Source organism: Dromiciops gliroides, chromosome 4 (assembly GCF_019393635.1).
Source record: "Dromiciops gliroides isolate mDroGli1 chromosome 4, mDroGli1.pri, whole genome shotgun sequence".
Taxonomy (NCBI): Eukaryota; Metazoa; Chordata; class Mammalia; order Microbiotheria; family Microbiotheriidae; genus Dromiciops; species Dromiciops gliroides.
Window position 1 is genome coordinate 313,718,974 of NC_057864.1, and position 19,167 is coordinate 313,738,140.

A 19,167-nucleotide genomic window follows, 5' to 3' on the forward strand; every position below is an offset into this window, starting at 1 on the left:
TCATTGAACCATTTTAATTGCATCCATATCTTCTCATTTTTATGTTTTCTTCCAATTTGATGTTAATTTTGATCTTTTTCATAGGTAATGGCATAAGTACATGAACAGCTGATTTGGTAATGAATCATACATCAATAACCAGTAATTTCTTGCCTCATTATTATTTGTAGCAAGCTTCCTCTAGTTGATATGATCCAGTTCCTTTAGTATTGTCTGCTGATTGGTCATTGACAAAATCTCACATTAAGAACACCAATATTTAAGTTAAAGTTTATAGATAGTTCTTTCTGCATTCCTTTTCTACCATGCTATAGAAGTGGAAGGTAGGCACACATAACTCAGTATCATTTTGTATTTTCCTTTTTCATGGGTTGCCATGGCCAAAGAATTCACTCACCAAGTGGCCAGTCTGTTTCCCCTGCTCCCTAGAACCAATAAAAGGAAAATTATTTGTGATGAAGTCAAAGGACTTCCCCTTACTTAATCTTGGAGATCCTTAGGCCTTGAGAGTCCTTAGGCAAGTGCCTAGTGAACTTATTGGATAGTGACAGCACTCTCCCAGCTCTTGTGTGATTTCATAAACTACTGAAGATTATAATGAAGCACCCTGGGTCTCAAAGCTACTAAGAAGCTATTGAAATACAGAGAGATGCAAAGTCTTCCCAACTCATAGCCGAGGAAGGGGGTGAGTGGTGGACCTGAAAAAGGAGAAGGAGGAGGTTGTTTGTGGCCTCCCACTCCCATTGTCCTTTCCAGGGCTGGCCTTACCCATGAACAGTTGCTTGAATGGTGTCCTATAAGAGAAGGTCCTTCTCCCTTCCCACAGTTCCCAGAATTCATTGAAATTTCACCAATCAGAGATTCATTAGGAACAACCAAACACCCCTGAGTGGTAGGGTGGGGAACTATCTGTCTGTCATAACCATATAATGCTAGGCATGGGTAAGAAAGAGCATAGATTGAGAAGACATCAAAAGGAAGCTGATCCTACCTTCTTTCCAGAGGCCAAAGAATTGTCATCTAATCATAATAAAGTCTCTGCCCCTTCCTTCAACCAAAACCTTGCCCTGGCTGGCATGTTGAGGTGAGGCCATGAGACAAAGGCATGAATCACCCTAGGGTTTTGACTCTATGATGATTCCTAGAGAAATCTGAGCAGGGCTTCCAAGGGACAAGCAAGACTCCTATGGATCTCTCAAGAGGCAACAATATTCCTTAATATCACCAGGTCCTTTTCCAACAGACTCTTATAGAACAAGTCACTTTCAGGTTGGAGTTCATGCATTTAGTATGTTCTTTCCCCTTGGTTTCCTCAGACTTTATTTTGAATTCTAATCTCCTCCATTTCTGTACCCAGAGAACCTCCATGAAGTTATTCTTCACTTCATTTTTCTCTCCGTATCTCCCCAGATGAATCAATGAAATTTTCAATTCAGCCACTTGCAAGGTCTTGTAGGATATTAGTTGATTTTTCACATAAATCCAATTCACATGCAAGTCAAGACATCACCTGTGATATCATTGCTCCTCTTCGAAAATGAAGGATGAACAACATTAGACATAATATATCAATCAATGAAAGTTTCTTTAAGCTAGTGCCCAGGACAGGTATGGAAGACAGGTCCAGAGAGGGCTGGACTTTGCCAGAAGGGAAGATGTGACACTGAAAACACTAGGAAAGGAAAAAAAGTGGAACATAGTTTTGCTTAGCTAGAACCAAGTCTTAGGCATTTTGCATGAGACACTGCTAATTGGTGGAGAGAATGCTATTACAACACTATATGCCTTGTGAGGGCAAAGTTAGAGTGAGAGCTATGGAAAAGAAAGACATTTTTTTCTCTTCAAGAGAACACATGTGGTTCCAGGTTTTCTCCTGGACTAATTCCAGACATATGGAGAGACAGACAGACAGACTTAAGAAGCAGCAGATATGTCGGGAAAGTTGGTTACTCAAAATGTACTTGATTTCCAGTTTGTTTCCCTAGAGACACTAGAGTTTCCCCTTTGGTGCAATCAGTGCCTCTCTTTGGGTCTGAGCTGAGATATATTGGCGGGGGGAGGAGGGGTCAATGAGGGTTAAGTGACTTGCCCAGGGTCACACAGCTAGTAAGTGCCAAGTGTCTGAGCCAGATTTGAACTCAGGTCCTCCTGAATCCAGGGCTGGTGCTTTATCCACTGTGCCACCTAGCTGCCCCCTGAGCTGAGATATTTTGTTCCTAGACAAAAGAGAGAGGTCGCAATCTCACCCAAGGGAAAATGCTCCAAAGTTTCTAGGGTAGTAAGCTAGAAATCAGGAAATGTTGAGGAGCTGGCTTCTCCTAGAGCTTCCAAAGTCTCTCTCTCAACAAATGTGGAGTAAGTCTCAGAGACTCTGGAATCATGAAGAAGAAAAAGAAATGTGTCTTCTTCAAAGTTCTCAAATCAGCATCCTCTTTACTAAATGGGAGAGCTCCAGGCTAAATGACCAAGGCTTAGCTAAAGTTCCATGACAAGTAAAGGCTTGTTGACAAGGTTTTGAAAAGTCTCAGCATCAGTGTGTGCAAAGTTGCCTCTGAAAAGAAGTATTTAGGGCTTCTTTCTCTGAAATATGGGGGTGGGGGGAAGTGTTAAGGGAACATTTATTAAGTACCTACTATATTCCAGGAACTATGCAAAGTACTTTACAAATATTATCTCATTTCATCCTCACAACAATCCTGTGAGGTAGGTGCTATGATCCCCATTTCACAGTTGAGAAAACTGAGGCAGACAGATGTTAAGTGACTCACCCAAGGTCACACTGCTAGTAAGTATCTGAGGTGGGATTTGAACTGTTGTCTTCTTGACTCTAGACTTAGTGTTCTATCCACTGCACCATCTAGCTGGGGAGGAAAAATTTCATCATATAACAGGATCATAGATGTAGAACTAGAACTGGTAGGAACCTTACAGGTAATCTGGTCCAACCTCCTCATTTTACCAAGGAGGAATCTGAGATGCAGAGAAGTTAAGTGACTTGTCCACAGTCACACTGGCAAATGGAACAGATGTTCTCCACTCCAAATTCAATGTTCTTTTCATCCCACCCTGCTGTGAATGTAACAGGTGTGTAAACACGCCTAACCTTTCACACAGGTGCTGTCTCACCACATCTAGCAAAAGACTGACCAGTATATTAAGTTAAAAAATATGTAGAAGGCCGGAAATATCAATCTGGAGTATTTGTCGATGATGTGAGTGTTCTGAATGAGGCGTAACCCCACATGGGCCTTCAGTCCCTTCTTTCTAGATGTGTTGGATTCATCGCTCAGGGCCAAATGGACCACGATTTTCTCTTGTCTTTCTTCATCGGTCATTATGTGGCTTCTTGTGTAGCCTGCGAGGCTGTTGGCTTCTGATTCACTATAATTTCCATCCAACATAATGGTTCTTGAATGAAGCATCCCACACAGGCATGGGACCTAAGAACAACCAACACAAAGGGAAAATAGTGGGCGTTAGGCATTTTAAAAAAGACCCAATGAGCATGATGCTTTCCTTCTTTTAACATGGCACCCCACTAACTTCCATTAAGTTCACAGAATCATAGAAACTCAGAACTAAGAGGTCAAATCCATACCTAAGCAGGAATCCCCTCTATAATAAATAACCTAATAAGTGACCATCCAGCCTTTGCATGAAGAGACACCTTGGATTAGATTGGGGCCTTTTGGCCCTTTGACCTTAAGGTGTCCATCAAGTGATGGACCTTGGAGTGGCCCATTGTGTTCTGGAACAGCTCTCAATGTGAAGAAGTTTTCCCTGACATCAAGCTTAGCTCTGCTCCCTGGAGTTAAATAGAACAAATTCAGTCCATCCTACAAATGTTATCATGTTAATCATTTCCTCCTTACAGGTTTGTCTAAAAAGAAGAGACCGTCAATCTTATGGAGGAGGGGAGGGAGATTCTCTGGGTAGGGGCCTGCAAAAGATTCACATTCAAAGTAGCCTTCAATGTGTACTGTGTAGTCATCAAATCATAGAATGTAAACACCATAAGGGCATAAAAGGCTTCATTTTTGTCTTTGTATATTACCAAAGTAGAGCAAAATGCCTTGTACCTAGTAATCATTAATAACAGTAGCAGGATAAAAGTCAAATCAATAACTCAGGAAGAGAGAGTGAGGATGAAGACTTTACACAACTCTGCCTCACTTTAATCCAATTCACACACAAGTCAAGAGGTCACCCGTGATGTTATGGTCCTCTTTGGAAAAGAAGGACAAACAACAACAGTTATTAACATTTAAATAGTGCTTTTAAGCTTTGCAAAGGGATTTACACATGCTAAATCATTTGATCCTCACATCCATCCTGGGAGATAGATGCTCTTATGATCTCCATTGTAGAGTTGAGGAAACTGAAGTCTTCAGGAGATTAAGTGACTTGTCCAGGGTCACAGAGCTAGCAAGTTTCCAAGTCAGGATTTGAACTCTGATCTTCTTAACCTTGAGTCCAGCTGCTCTATCCAGTACTCTACCTAGCTGTCTAAGTATCTAATAAACATTTATTGAATTGAACTAAGCCCAAGCAGCCTTTCCCACACGAAGATGTACAAGGAATAATTCCTGCTTGCTTGAAGCTTACAGTCTAGTAGGGGACATTTTTGGCTGATTAGGCAGTGAGATATATCAAACACTGAACTGGAGATCAGGATTTACTCTTGGCTCTCTCCACCTCTGATTCATGCTGTGCCTGCAGGCCTTAATCCTTAATCCTTCAGTGCCCTGGTTTCTCCATCTGGGAAACAGAGATGATGAAATTATTCAATGTACTCCTATTTCTGCAAAGCTTTAAAATTTTCCAGTGGATGTCATGAAATATTATATGGCAAAGAGAGATTAATAATTTCATGTAAAACCAGAATTGGCCTGAAATTATTGCCTTATATTTTGCAGGGGGAAAAGCATATTTTGAAGTTTAGAAGTGTAGTCTCAAAGGAAGAAAGAAAGAAAAAAAGAAAGGAAGGAAGGAAGGAAGGAAGGAAGGAAGGAAGGAAGGAAGGAAGGAAGGAAAAGAAAAAAAAGACCCAAGATTTTAATGCATTTCCAATTTTTAATCTGAAATATGAAAATAAAAAAGGATATTTTTCCTTTAAGTTTTAAGTTAGAAATCAAGGATTGCTTTTTTTAAATCCTGGAAAAAAAGCCCAACGTACTTTTCTACATCAGTTTATTTCCAGGTCCAGTTTATTGACTCCTTGGATATTGGCTAAGGTATGGATAAATGACCAATTTTTAAAGTCCAGTTCTTTCTAACTTGAGCATAAATTCATGGTAATGCATGAGGCAAGAGTGTCACATATCTATTAGAGCACAGAAAGTTAAGTGAGTATGTTTGCAATTTTATGAAATATACAAAACTGAACTTTATACATCATTCAACATATTTAGGAATTTCTGGTTTTCAATCCAAAAGTAATATGGGATCATAGGTTTAGAGCTAGAAAGGGCTTTAGGAGTCACCTGGTTCATCCCTTCATTTTAGAAAGGAAGAAACTAAGACCAGGGAAGAAAAATTACTTACCCACAAGAGCAGAGCCAGGATAAAATCCAGATCCCGCAAGATCACAGAATTACAGAATATAAAATTGGCATAGCCCTAAGCAACCACCTAATATAACAATTCTCAAACTTTTTGGCCTCAGGATTCCTTTAAACTCTTAAAAGTTATTAAGGATTCCAAAGAATTTTTATTTATATGGGTTATATCTATCATTGTTTGCCATTTTAGAAATAGAAACTGATAAAATTGTCAAATATTTATTAATCCATTTAAAAATAACAATAAAATCATTCCATGTTAACATATCATGTTTTTATTAAAAAAAAAACCAATATTTTCCAAAACAAGAAAATTTAGTGAGACGAGGAGCATCATTTTATATATTTTTGCAAACTCTTTTAATGTCTGGCTTGATAGAAGACAGCTGGATTCTCATATCTGTTTCTGTATTCAATATGTTGTGATAGATTGTTTTGGTTGATAATATTTCAAAAAAGAAAATCTAGCTTCAAAAAATGTATAGTTGGAAAAGGGAAGAGTATCTTAATGGGCTAACAACATCCTAGTATTATTATGAAAATAATTTTGACTGTGGATGACACTTTGGGAAATGCTGACCTAATCCAATTCCCTTATTGTACAAAGAAAACTGAGCCCCAGAGAACAAGTGACTTGCTCAGGGCCCCTCAGCTAATCATCCACAGAGCATCTTGAGATTTAAAGCTCAAATCTCCTGACTCCCAAAACACTGCTTTCTATTTCTCTGGTTTTTATGATTCTATTTCTGCCCTATCCCATACAGTAGGAAGAGAAGAAGCAAACACATGACAGGATTGATGGCTATGGTTTGTGTATTTATAGATACCGTTAAGAGCAAAAAAGAAATCAAAATGTGTTCTATTCTTGAGTTCCAGTGAATTGCAATAGCTTTGACATTTAATGTAGTTCATTTTGACCAGTCTTTTCTATATTTCTTGGGGGGGGGGTTGGGGGTTTTTGTTTGTTTTTGGTGAGACAATTGGGGTAAAGGGACTTGCCCAAGTTCATACAGCTAGCCAGTGTCATGTATCTGAGGTCACATTTGAACCTAGGTCCTCCTGACTCCAGGGCCGGTCCTCTATCCACTGCGCCACCTAGCTGCCCCCTCTATATTTCTTAAAGTCACAAATTAACATGCTCATGGTCGGACATTTACTTATTAGGAAGCCACAGTCAGATCAGTGGCAGAAAATATTATCACTAATCTTCTTTTGTCTTAAAAGAGCCATATTTCAAAAGCACCACCGTAATATAGACACTTTATAGTTTTGCCTGGGATTATATTCACTCATTCAAGATACATTTATTAAATGCCTAGTATGTGCAAAGTCCTAAGCTGAGGACAGAAAGACAAGAAAGGCACTAAGCCCTGTCCTCAGCTTACATTTAGCAGTGATAACTACAGGTACAAAGCTAAGTGGGAGAAGGGAAAAACATTTATTGTGCTAAGAGCTTTACAAATGTTATCTCATTTGATCCTCAAAACAGCCTTGGCCAGTGGGTGCTCTTCTTATCCCCAGTTTTTGCAATTGAGGAAACAGAAGCAGAGAGGGGATAAGTGACTTGCCTAGGGTCATCCGTCGAGTAAGTATCTGAGACTGGATTTTAACTGAGGTCTTCCTGACTCCGGGCTCAGCACTCTATCCACTGCCTAGCTTAGCTGCCCCTAATTATAAAATACATTCTTAAGGTTAGGCACTCAACTGAATCAGTGATCAACTTCATCACCTAAAGCAACTAACTACCTTGCTCAGGTAAGAACACTTCTATTGAATCAATCAATTAATCAAAGCCATTGAACCAAATGCCAAAAATCCCTAATCAATTTGGAAGGAATAAAAGTTATTGAATGAAATGAAATGGCACTATATAGGAAGTACATTAGGATTAGTTGATTAATTTGATTAATTTGGCTCTACGCTATAGAGAACTCAGGGCATTGAGTGTTAAGCCCACTCAGTGGTGGAAACAGTTCCAAGAGACAATAGGTGGGGATGGGGGAGGGAGAAGGAGGTGAAGAACATTTGTTTACTCCCTCCCCTCAACCTAAGAGATCTAGTGACCTCCAAAAAGTCAGGAGATTTTGAACTTCCTATGAAGACCCTAGCAGTGTCCATCAAACAGTAGTGGCTGGTGGCAAGGTCTACACTGGGAACTGAGGACATTCTGGAGATAGAAGGTAAAGCAGCTTCAGGACACTACAAGGACACCACAGCTGAAAGCTTTTCCATTCCTCAGGGGAACTTCATATGGACTCTACAAAGAAAGAAAAGTATTTCCAGCCACCATGAGCCTTGTTACCTCTTGGCCATCGTTCAGAAGGAATGTTCTCTAAGCTTGAGCTCACTTTCCCATGAACTCTGTATTCACTTGTAGGAGAGTGTGTCCCAAACTTTTAGGGGGAATGTTTTGTACCAACTGTTCTTGTTGCCTTAGTAAATGTCTGTTTCTAAAAGCCAATTAGGTCTGGCTGGCTAATTGATATCAATTGATAATAGGAGCACAACAGTGGGGGCTTATGAGTTCTATTACTAGAAAATATGCACAGTTCCTCAAGGATACCCCTAGTGCTCTGGGAAGACAAGTAACTAACCAAGCTCTGGGGAGCCAAACAGCCAGTGTAAATTGGGGTTTGTGATAACAGCCCAGAGCCTGGGCTACACAACAAAAGGGATTCCTAGGGAGAAGGCATTAAGCAGGAAGATCACAATCAGTTAGGATTCCTACAGGATGTGGCACTTCAGCTAAGATTTGAAAGAAACTAGGGATTTTGAGAGTACATGAGGGATGTACAGAAATAGAAGGTGGAATGTCACCTACAAAGAAGAACCAGAACACCAGTTTAACTGGAGCATGGATGCATACAGGAAACTAATGTGTAATAACCCTAAACTGGAGCAAGATTATGAAGGGTTTTAAAAACTAAACAGAGGAAGGTATGTCTCATCTTAGAGGCAAGCCAGAGCTTCTTGAAAAAGGGAATGATACAGTCCTATCTAAACTTTACAAATAGCAATATGGCAGCTCTGTGGAAGACAGACTGAAGAAGGGAGAGACTGGAGACAGGGGGAACAAAGAGGAGTTTATTGTGATAGTACAGGCATGATGATGGTGGAGGGGGAGAATGACAATGTAAATGAAGAGGAGATGGAAGCAAGATACATTGTGGAGGTAGAATTAACAAGATTTAGCAACTGATTGGATGTGAATCGTAAAACTTGGTCCTATAGACAGAACCGAGGATTCAAACTTGGGATTCTTTGAATAGAAGAAATAGGTATTATGGAATATAAAAAGGACTGCCCGAAGAGGAAAAGGTCATGTCTCTGATTCTTTATCCAGCCAAACTTTCCCTTTGCTCTCACTATTGTTATTGTTGTTCAGTCATATCCAACTTGCCCACAGTTCATACAGCTAGTAAGTGTCTGAGGCCAGATTTGAATTCAGGATGATGTCTTCCTGACTCCAGGCCCGATATTCTATCCACTGTGCCACATAGCTAGCCCTTACTCTCACTAATCTTGTCCATATTGTATATGTTTATTAATATAAAGGAAAAATGGCTTCAAATGTCTAAATTGTCTTTTGTCTTTTCTTTTGTTTTCAGGAAGATGAGGTAATCATTTTGAATAATTAAAAATGTAATTTAATTCTGTTGTGATTACTTTATAGATACACCCACTGTTTTTCATGTAAAATAATTATAGCAATCTGTTCATTTTTATTTAATTTGGAGCCACCTTTAATTAAAGTAAACACCATGTGACAGCTATAATTTTTCAGGTCCCCTGGAAAGACTAAAAATAGCTTTATGGTTTGTGCTTTCTGTTTATTTTTGCAGCAGGAACGTTATCCCTGTTACCTCTCTTTGAGGATATGCTAGACTTATGCCATATTGAATGTCTTGTTCTGTCATTTCAGTCACATCTAACTCTTCATGATCCCATTTGGGGTTTTCTTGGCAAAGAGCCTGGAGTGGTTTGCCATTTCCTTCTCCAGCTCCTTTCACAGATGAGGAAACTGAGGCAGAGTTAAGTGACTTGCCCATGGTCTAGACATTTTCAATACATTTTATTGTTGCCCTTTGTTTTTCTATCAATCATTTTCCCTTACTCCTACTTCCACTTCCCAATATAGAGCCCTTCTTTGTACCTGTAGAAAGGGTTCAAAACTCAGAAAGACTTTGCTGGTATACATACATATGGACTTGAGAGAGACAATAATCTTGCCCCTAGGCTTGGCTTAGTTCCAGTGCCTTTTCCCCTGCTGTTCATCTGCATGGGAGAGCAAAAGAATTTTGGAACTAAGAAACAAGAAAAGCCTAGAAGTTTCCTGAAAGACTACTCTCAAAATGGATGCTGACAGAGAACAGTTTACAATGTGGAAATTAAGTAACGTGTTACAGAGATTTTCTGACACTAAGTTAGAGGTATCTGACAGAGAAGCAATTCCCCCATGATCAGGAAAAAAAGTTTAAAAATAGATTCACACCTGAAAGTCCCGGCCTGTTAGGGCTGCTCTGTATTCCAAAGAGCTTGGTACCTGAGGCAAAGACTCTTCTGGAAATTCCCATTCTAGTCAAGTCTGAGAAATAGACAAACACTTCCCTATGGGGGAAAATACTTGCTAGATTTTTTTCCCCTAGTCCAACGCCTGTGTGTATTAGGGTTTCTTCCTCTTCCACAAGAACTGCATCAGGAAAAGCCTCTGGTGGGGCAGCTAGGTGGTACACTGGATAAAGCACCAGCACTGGATTCAGAAGGACCTGAGTTCAAATCCAATCTCAGACACTTGACACTTACTAGCTGTGTGAACCTGGGCAAGTTACTTAACCCCCATTGCCCTGCAACGAAACAAAACAAAAACAAAAAGAGGAAAAGCCCCTGGGCTTTAAGGAAAAGGGGCTAGGCAAAAGAAATAGATTCCTACTCAAGGTCTCCAGCTGGAGGGAGAGAGAAGCTCCATACTCTCAAGCCCAGGGGAGCTATACCTGGCAAAACCTGGCAGCAACCAATGCTGAGCAGGGGCAAAACCAGCAGAGAGCCACTCCTAACAGAGACCACTTATCTGGCAGAGATTATACTTATATGAGAGACTAGTAGCAAGCCTGCTTGCTAGGGAGCAATAAAGTGACATCACCAGAAGACATCAATAATCTTACATATGCTCAAGTTTTCCTTCCATGTATATACTGTGGTCATAATATGTTCCCTATGGGTATGTACCTCCATGTTTGGCCTAGGCATTCATGTTCCTTACATGTATACCTCTCCATATGTATATATATATATATATACATATATATATATATATATACACACACACACATATATATATGCCCTTGTGATACATATTATCTACCTGTGTGTCCCTCAATGTGGATTCCCTACATATGTCTACTATTTCCACTGATAGTATAAGTATTTATGGGGCAATGTACCCCAGATTTATGGGGAAATGTTTTATTGCTATTTTTCTTACTATGCTATTCCAATAAATACCTTCGAATTGAATCAATAATTTCCTCTGCCTGACTAGCAATAATAAATACATTGGTGAGGGCTTATGAGTTAATGGTTTGGGGTGGATGCAGACCTTGAACTGGAGGTAGCTTCATAGGTTGAGAGATGCCCCATAGGTTTGCAAAAGCCAACTGATCTAGTGACCATGGCTTTCCCTAAACATTTTAAAGAAATCATCAATAGGGGGCAGCTAGATGGCGCAGTGGATAGAGCACCAGCCCTGGATTCAGGAGTACCTGAGTTCAAATCCGGCCTCAGACACTTAACACTTACTAGCTGTGTGACCCTGGGCAAGTCACTTAACCCCAATTGCCTCATGAAAAAAAAAAGGAAAAAAAAAGAAATCATCAATAAACAGAATTCATCATGTTCAAAGGTATTCCTTTGGCCAAGGTTTCCTCATCAGTAAACTAAGAGGGCTGTCAAACACTGAGGAATTCTAACATACAATCTTGGCCCCAAAGAAGAGATGAGAAAACACCTTCCACCTTTCAGTAGAAGGGTAGGGTACTACGGTTGCGAAATGCTATATACACTGTCAGATGCAATCAGTGGCTTGATTGGTTCTGCTGAACTATTTTTCTTTGTTGTAAGGAAGGAATCATTTGGCTGGTGTGAGTGGGAGATGTTTCTTTCTAGAAATGACTATGATATAAAAAAAAAATAACAACTATCAATAAGACATTTTTAAAATGAGGTAGCTAGACTAAATGACCTCTGAGGTCTTTTGTCCTCTCATTTTATGATCCCATGATCTTATGACTCATCTTATGGAGCCATTTCAGTCTATTACCTGCATACATGGCTATGAGGGGATAGCACCTCTCAATAAGCCTTTCTCTACCAGGCTACTTTCTTCCCCATGTTTTCCTGGATGCTTTCTCTTATAGTAACATCATGTCAGCATCTGTGCAAGCAGCAGAACCAACTGCTCCCAGGATGCTGGAAAATTCAGCAGATTATAGACTAAAAAAAAATAACATTTGCTACAGGAATACTTGAAAATGATCACAGAGTAGAAGACAGGAAGTTAAAAACTCAGATGTTGAAGTAAAAATACTGTGGATAAAGTTTATCTTCCTTTTATTCTCAAATTATCTAGCACAGTTAGAAAAAATATATAAAATATTCAAGAGACAATGTGTAAATAGATCATAAAAAAACAGACTGCCTTTCTTGTTTTCAGAATTCATCTCTGTACATAAAAATCTCACATTTCCTTATCTTCAGTGACTACTTGCATAATAAAGATATGCATAAATGTGTATTTCTCCTCTAAGTCATACACTCCTTGTAGGTTTTAAACTACGGTGAGTCAGTTGGTAGCAAATGGACATTGCATTGGTAGTTTAGCTGCCTAATACCAGAAGGCTGGGTCCTAGTACTGGATCTGAAATCAGAGAACACGGGCTAAGATGCTGGTTCTTCCACTTAATATGTGGCAGTTCATTTCTCTGGGCCTCAGTTTCCTCATCTGTAAAATGGGGGGGTTGATGTAGATGACATCTAAGGTCCCTTTTAGATCTCAATCCTATAGTTTATTATTACTTTCATTTTCAATTTCCTTGTTAACAAAATGAGAGGATCAGACAATTTCTAAGGTTATTTCCTGCTCTAATATCCTAAGTCTATGGACATCACTGGTCTAAATTTTTCTTATTTTTATTTTAAAAAGTATCTTATTTTACAAAATTTTTATTTTATTAATATTTTTAATATTATATGAATATTTGTATTTAAATTTTATTTATAAAATATGATTTTCTAAAACAAGTATCTTATTAAAATATTTAAAATATTTTCTTTTTTAATTTAATTCCCCCCAATTACATGTAAAAACAATTTTAACATTCTTTTTTTAAAAATTTTGAGTCCCAAATTCTCTTCCTCCTTCTTTGCTCACAGCCTCTCATTGAGAAGACAAGCAGCCTTACAGATAGTTTCCAAGCAAATTGGTCTTTCCTTCCCTCTGCTATAGGCCCACATGAGCATGGCTCTCTTATAGGATTCCTCCATTAGAACCTGTCTTTTCTCTAGAGTTTCTACATTCACCGAAGAGACCAAAGACCATTGGAAGGGGACCTGAACTTCTCTTTGGACCAGACCACTCTAAACCAAGGGGCTGTTCACATTCTAAGATTCTTCCTTTCCCCCTCTCTTTTGGGAAGATAAACAGGGTTTGATTGACTCATAAGAAAAAGAGGCACTTCTCCTGGTGACCCTTCTAGCTGGTAATTTTTCTATTGAGTATCCTTTCAATCGGATTACTTTACATGTACTTTCTCTTTTTCCACTTTCCTCCCAGCTATGCCTCTAACTCTCCAGATCTTACCCTCTCATCCGCATTTTGGACCTTCCCATCGTAAAACAGCTCTCCATCCTACCAGTCCTCTTCTCTCATTTGTGAGTTTATTTCATGGCCTCCATTTTAGGGATGGGCTCACGTTGGTCATACTTCATTTCCCTCTCAGCTGTGACCGGCTGGATTTTACCACCAACCCTTCATTGGTGTACCTTCTCCATATTGCTGAGGTCCTTTTCAGCTCCCTTTTATGTGTTATCTTCCCCCATAAGAAATTAAGCTCCTAGGGGGCAGCTAGATGGCACAGTGGATAGAGCACCGGACCTGGGTTGAGGAGTACCTGAGTTCAAATCTGACCTCAGACACTTAACACTTACTGGCAGTGTGACCCTGGGCAAGTCACTTAACCCCAATTGCCTCACCAAAAAAAAGAAGAAGAAGAAGAAGAAGAAGAAGAAGAAGAAGAAGAAGAAGAAGAAGAAGAAGAAGAAGAAGAAGAAGAAATTAAGCTCCTTGAGGGTAGGAACTTTCTTTTTACCATTGTATTTGTATCCCCATCCCTTGGCGCTGTCCATGGTACAAATTAAGCGCTGAATAAATACTTGTTGCTTGTCCGTCTGTTAGGCAAACTAAGTAGGGGAAATGTCTTTCTCACCTTGTCTCGAAGCTTCCTCTCCTTCCGCTCCTGTACGGTGGTCAGGTAGTTCACTGCTGCGTACTCCAACACGGAGAGGAACACGAACACAAAGCTGACCCACAGGTAGATGTCCACGGCCTTGATGTAGGAGACTCGAGGCATGGAGGCATTAACACCAGTGATGATTGTAGACATGGTGAGGACAGTTGTACTGCCTGGAAAGGCCCCCAGACAAAGTGAGTTCAGACACTGAGTTTACATGATTTTTTTAAAAGTGTCAATCTCCTTTTTGCAGAGGTGGGAGACTACAGGTGTGGAATATTGGTTATAGCATCATATATGATTGATGAGTTGATTGGCTTGGCTGCTTTCTGTCTTAAATTTTTTTTCTTATTACAATGGATGGTTCTTTGGGTAGACGAGGGAGGAGGAAATGGAATGGAAGTGAAATGACAATAAAAATATCAATAAAACTAAGATTTTAAAAATTGGCTTAAATCTGGGTCTCTTCACAAAACTACGAATATGATTCATGACTCACAAATATACATTTAGTTCTCTGTAAATTTGGGGAAGATTTTACTATGTACTTTCCTCATCACCTCCCTGGACCTAAATCCTCAGGATCTGACCTTCAAAGAGCAGGGCCGTTTTCCTGGCTAAACATGTTTCACCTCCCCATGAGTGCATGAGAATAGCTACAGCTCAATTTCTTCAGACCTCTGATTACAACCCCATTTTATCTTATTTCATTTTATTTTATTTTATTGTGGGGCAATGAGGGTTAAGTGACTTGCCCAGGGTCACACAGCTAGTGTCAAGTATCTGAGGACAGATTTGAACTCAAGTCCTCCTGAATCCAGGGCTGGTGCTTTATCCACTGTGCCACCTAGCTGCCTCCTACAACCCCATTTTAGCAAAGGTTAGCTTGAACATTGCATTCCAACATTCTCTCTGTTTCAGCGTCATTTGTTTCAGTCATCTGGCATCTGATAATCTTTTGAGGGATGTGTAAATCACTAAAGGAATGTCGGGTACAATACCTTAAACTTTTTTTCTGTCATTAACCATTTCTTTCCTTCAGGTTTTCTTTTTTAACATGACTCAACAGAGCCATAACAATTTGTACAACTGTACAAGAACTGTACAAAATGTATCTGGGGAAGAGCTTAAAAATGTTTTCATACAATGGATAATTAACAACATCACTCTGAACCTGTTGAAATATCTTTTACCCAGTGAAACTCTGGCAGGCACAGCTCTGTGATCGATCCAGAAGGACACCCAGGACAGCATGACCATTAGAGTAGCAGGGAAATAGGTTTGGAGCAAGAAGAAGAAGATGTGGCGACGCAAGGTGAAGTTAATGTACAGTCGGTTGTACCATCCTGTTAACCAGAAGAAATAATGTAATAAAGTATAATTTGAAGCAAAAAAAAGAAAAAACCTAGCCACCTTTCTTTTTTGTTTGTTTGTTTTTGTTTTGGGGGGTTTGGGGGGGTTGTTTGGGTTTTTTGCAGGGCAATAAGGGTTAAGTGACTTGCCCAGGGTCACAGAGCTAGTAAGTGTCAAGTGTCTGAGGCTGGATTTGAACTCAGGTCCTCCTGAATCCAGGGCCAGTGCTCTATCCACTGCACCACCTAGCTGCCCCGATTTCAGGAAAATTTTTATAAAAATCTGCTGAAAGTGTGATATTTGGGAATGAGAGGGTATGTTAAGAAAGGTGGCTAGGGAAGGCAGCTAGGTGGTGCAGTGGATAAAGCACTGGCCCTGGATTCAGGAGGACCAGAGTTCAAATCCAGCCGCAAACACTTGACACTTACAAGCTCTGTGACCCTGGGCAAGTCACTTAACCCCAATTGCCTCACACACAAAAAACCCCCTGAAAACCCATTGAACAGTTATATCTATAATTGTAAGGAGAACTGGGATTGTGTATTTAATAGGTTTTCAGTTTTAGCCCTAAATATAGGCATAGACATAAATATAGATATGCATTAGGATTTCAGAGATTGATAGGCAAATATAGAAATTATTTCAGTTCAATATAGATTTGAACCAATTAAATCACAAGTCCAAAAGAATAGACTTATAGTTATAGATCTTTTTTTGTTTTGTTTTGTTTTGTTTTGTGAGGCAATTGGGGTTAAATGACTTGCCCAGGGTCACACAGCTAGTTGAGTGTCAAGTGTCTGAGGCTGGATTTGAACTCAGGTCCTCCTGAATCCAAGGCCAGTGCTTTATCCACTGTGCCACCTAGCTGCCCCAGTTATAGATCTTTTAAAGAAGTCAAAGTACTTCTTAATATGAACTCATATTCGGCTTTCATAAATCTATTAACTCAATCTTTATTATCTAATTCTTCATAATATCCCCAAGTAAAGTAATATGTTAAATTGTTGGAGATGCCAGGTTAGGTGTTTTGTTTTGTTTTTTTAGTGAGGCAATTGGGGTTAAGTGACTTGCCCAGGGTCACACAGCTAATAAGTGTGTGTTAAGTGTCTGAGGCCGGATTTGAACTCAGGTACTCCTGACTCCAGGGCCGGTGCTCTATCCACTGCGCCACCTAGCTGCCCCGGAGATGCCAGGTTAGTTTAAGAAAGAGAGCAATACTATGTGCCCACAATCAAAAGAAACTGAGGCCTTAATCTGTATAGTCTAGTGAAAATAGCCTAGATATAAGCAAGGAGTCAGGGCTCTATTACTTGGCTCTTTGAAGAAGTGATTTGAGGCCAATTTCTGAATCTTTATGTAAACTAAAGGAGAAAAAAAGACAGAAATAACAATTATGGGCTTATCCTAGTTCTATCACCAACTCATAATCTGACACTAAGAAAGTCCTTCCTCTGAAAAATGAAGAAATAGCAAATGTCACCAAAAATCAATAAATCTCAGAGAAAGAAGGGACCTCAGAGGGCAACCCATACCTGAACAAGAATCCTCTCTTCAACTTTTCCCTCGAAGAGTAATCCAGCCTCTATTTGGAGAATTCTCTATTAATAGGGATTCTATAACCTCCCATGTTTCCTTATATCGAACTTGAATTCTTCTCTCTGAAACTTTCACTTGTTGCTCCTACTTTTTCATCTCTAGAGCCAGAAAGAACACTTTCTCTCGGAGGCAGAGGAGCTGGGTTTAAATCCCTTGGACTTTAGCATCTATAAAATTAGGGGGCTGGTATTCTGGAGAGCAATCTGGAATTATGTTGACAGAGCAAGCAAACTGTACATACTCTTTGATCCAGCAATACCACTACTAGGTCTGTATCCCAAAGAGAGCATAAAACACAGAAAAGGCACTACATGCACAAAACTATTTATAGCAGCTCTTTCTGTGGTGGCCAAAAAAATGGAAATTGAGAAGATGCCCATCACTTGGGAAATGGTGAAACAAGCTGTGGAAAATAAGTATAATGGAATACTGTTGTGCTATAAGAAATGATGAGCAGGTGGATTTCCGAGAAACCTGGAAAGACTTACATGAACTGAAGCAAAGTGAAACAAACAGGCCCAGGCAAACATTATTCACAGTAACAACAACATTGTATGATGATCAACTATAAATGGCAGCTCTTCTCAGCATAAATTAGTGGGTTAGACTAGGCAGCCTCTCTAAAGTCTCTTCTGGGCTCTAAATCTAATGCCTCATTCATATGAAATCCTTTCAGGAAAATATCTATCCCACTGGAGTGGAAGTGGGAAGGGAAGACAGGGAAATAGAATAATTCACCAATTAGTATTTGTAAAGACAGACTTGAAAAGGTAAAATATTAAGTGATAGATATTAGTTATTAAACTGCTGGGTGAAAAGTTTGGTCCTGAGGAAAGGTAGCATAAGTAAAAAAGGCAGAAGATATATCAGCATATCTATCACATTTCAACAGCTTTTTAAAATGAATTTGCATGATTCTATGCTTGTTACCTTTAAGTACTGGGCTGGTCATTTGGGAGGTTCAAGAGACACATAAAACATGGTCCCTGCCCTCAAAAAAGCTTAAGAAAAAATCCATATACCACTTAAGTAACAGTTAAAGACATTATTAATTAAGAGAAGCTGCATGACACTGGGGAGAGAGAGTCACTCTTGGAGCCAGGAAGATCTAATTTCAAGTCTGGCTGTACAACTGTGGGCAAAACATTTAACCTCTCAGAGTACTGAGCAACTTTCTAAAATGAGTTGTGTACCTGCACTGGTAGGGGGAGTTTCCTCACTTTGGAATTATTTATAATATCTATCTATCTATAACAATTTATATAATGATTACTATGTGCCAGACACTGTGCTAAGCACTTCACCCTTGTGATCTCATTTAAACTTCACAACAATCCTGGGAAGTAGATGCTATTATTATTCCCGTTTTACAGATGAGGAAACTGAGGCAAACAGAGGTTAAGTGATTTTCCAGGGCCACACAGCTAGTAAGTATCTGAGGCTGGACTTAGCTTCATTCTTCCTGACTCCAGGCCCAGGGCTGTATCCATTGTGTCACTATACTGCCTCATTATACTTATAACGAAATAGTTTTTAACATTTATTCCTTTATACTTATAATGAAATCACAGGTCTATTCCCTGTCCATTAACTAAGCAAAAGCATCACAGGCAATAAGTGCTTCAGGAGAAAGAAGATGGGAATCTTCTGAAGTCTATGGTTCCCCATGGCTTCATGGAACAGGGGAATCTGAGCTGAATAGGTGGACAGGAAAAGCAGAGTATTATTGAAGGCAAGGAGAACAAACCTAAGGCAAAGTTAGGAGGTAGGAATAAGTCTGTTAGATTCAGGGGGCAATGGTTAGAATGCAGGATTCCTGTTGAGAAGTAGCAATTGTATTGTGGAGACTAACTGAAAGCAGAACTATAACTTGGAATTCCAACTCCTGAAACAAATTCAGTTGGAGGGGAAGATATACATAGCATATTCCCTTCCTCCTACTTCCTCCAAGTTCCACCGGTCCATGACCTCATTGCCTTCAAATGAGGCTAGCCTTCTCCCTACCCAATATTACTGGGGGTGGAGGCCAGTGGGATACTTGAAAGGGCAGGAATATATAGGTAAAGGAATTAAGCTTCCCCACTAGATGTCAGTGCCTGAGGCAGAGTCTCAACTACTCTGCCCTAGTTAAGTTTCTAACTTCATGCCTCAGT

At 39.6% G+C, this 19,167-nt stretch overlaps 1 protein-coding gene across 1 annotated transcript in view; it reads right to left on the reverse strand.

Moving 5' to 3' along the window:
• Positions 1 to 2,785: 2,785 nt before the first annotated feature.
• Positions 2,786 to 19,167, reverse strand: part of GABRR2 (gamma-aminobutyric acid type A receptor subunit rho2) — a 67,299-nt gene continuing 50,917 nt past the window's right edge. Inside the window, exons 7-9 of the mRNA XM_043962393.1 lie at positions 15,259 to 15,411; positions 14,042 to 14,238; positions 2,786 to 3,440 (exon numbers count right to left, since the gene is read on the reverse strand). Of these exons, the coding sequence (XP_043818328.1) occupies positions 3,132 to 3,440; positions 14,042 to 14,238; positions 15,259 to 15,411 (659 nt within the window). The 3' untranslated portion in view covers positions 2,786 to 3,131. The remainder of the gene's footprint in view (positions 3,441 to 14,041; positions 14,239 to 15,258; positions 15,412 to 19,167) is intronic.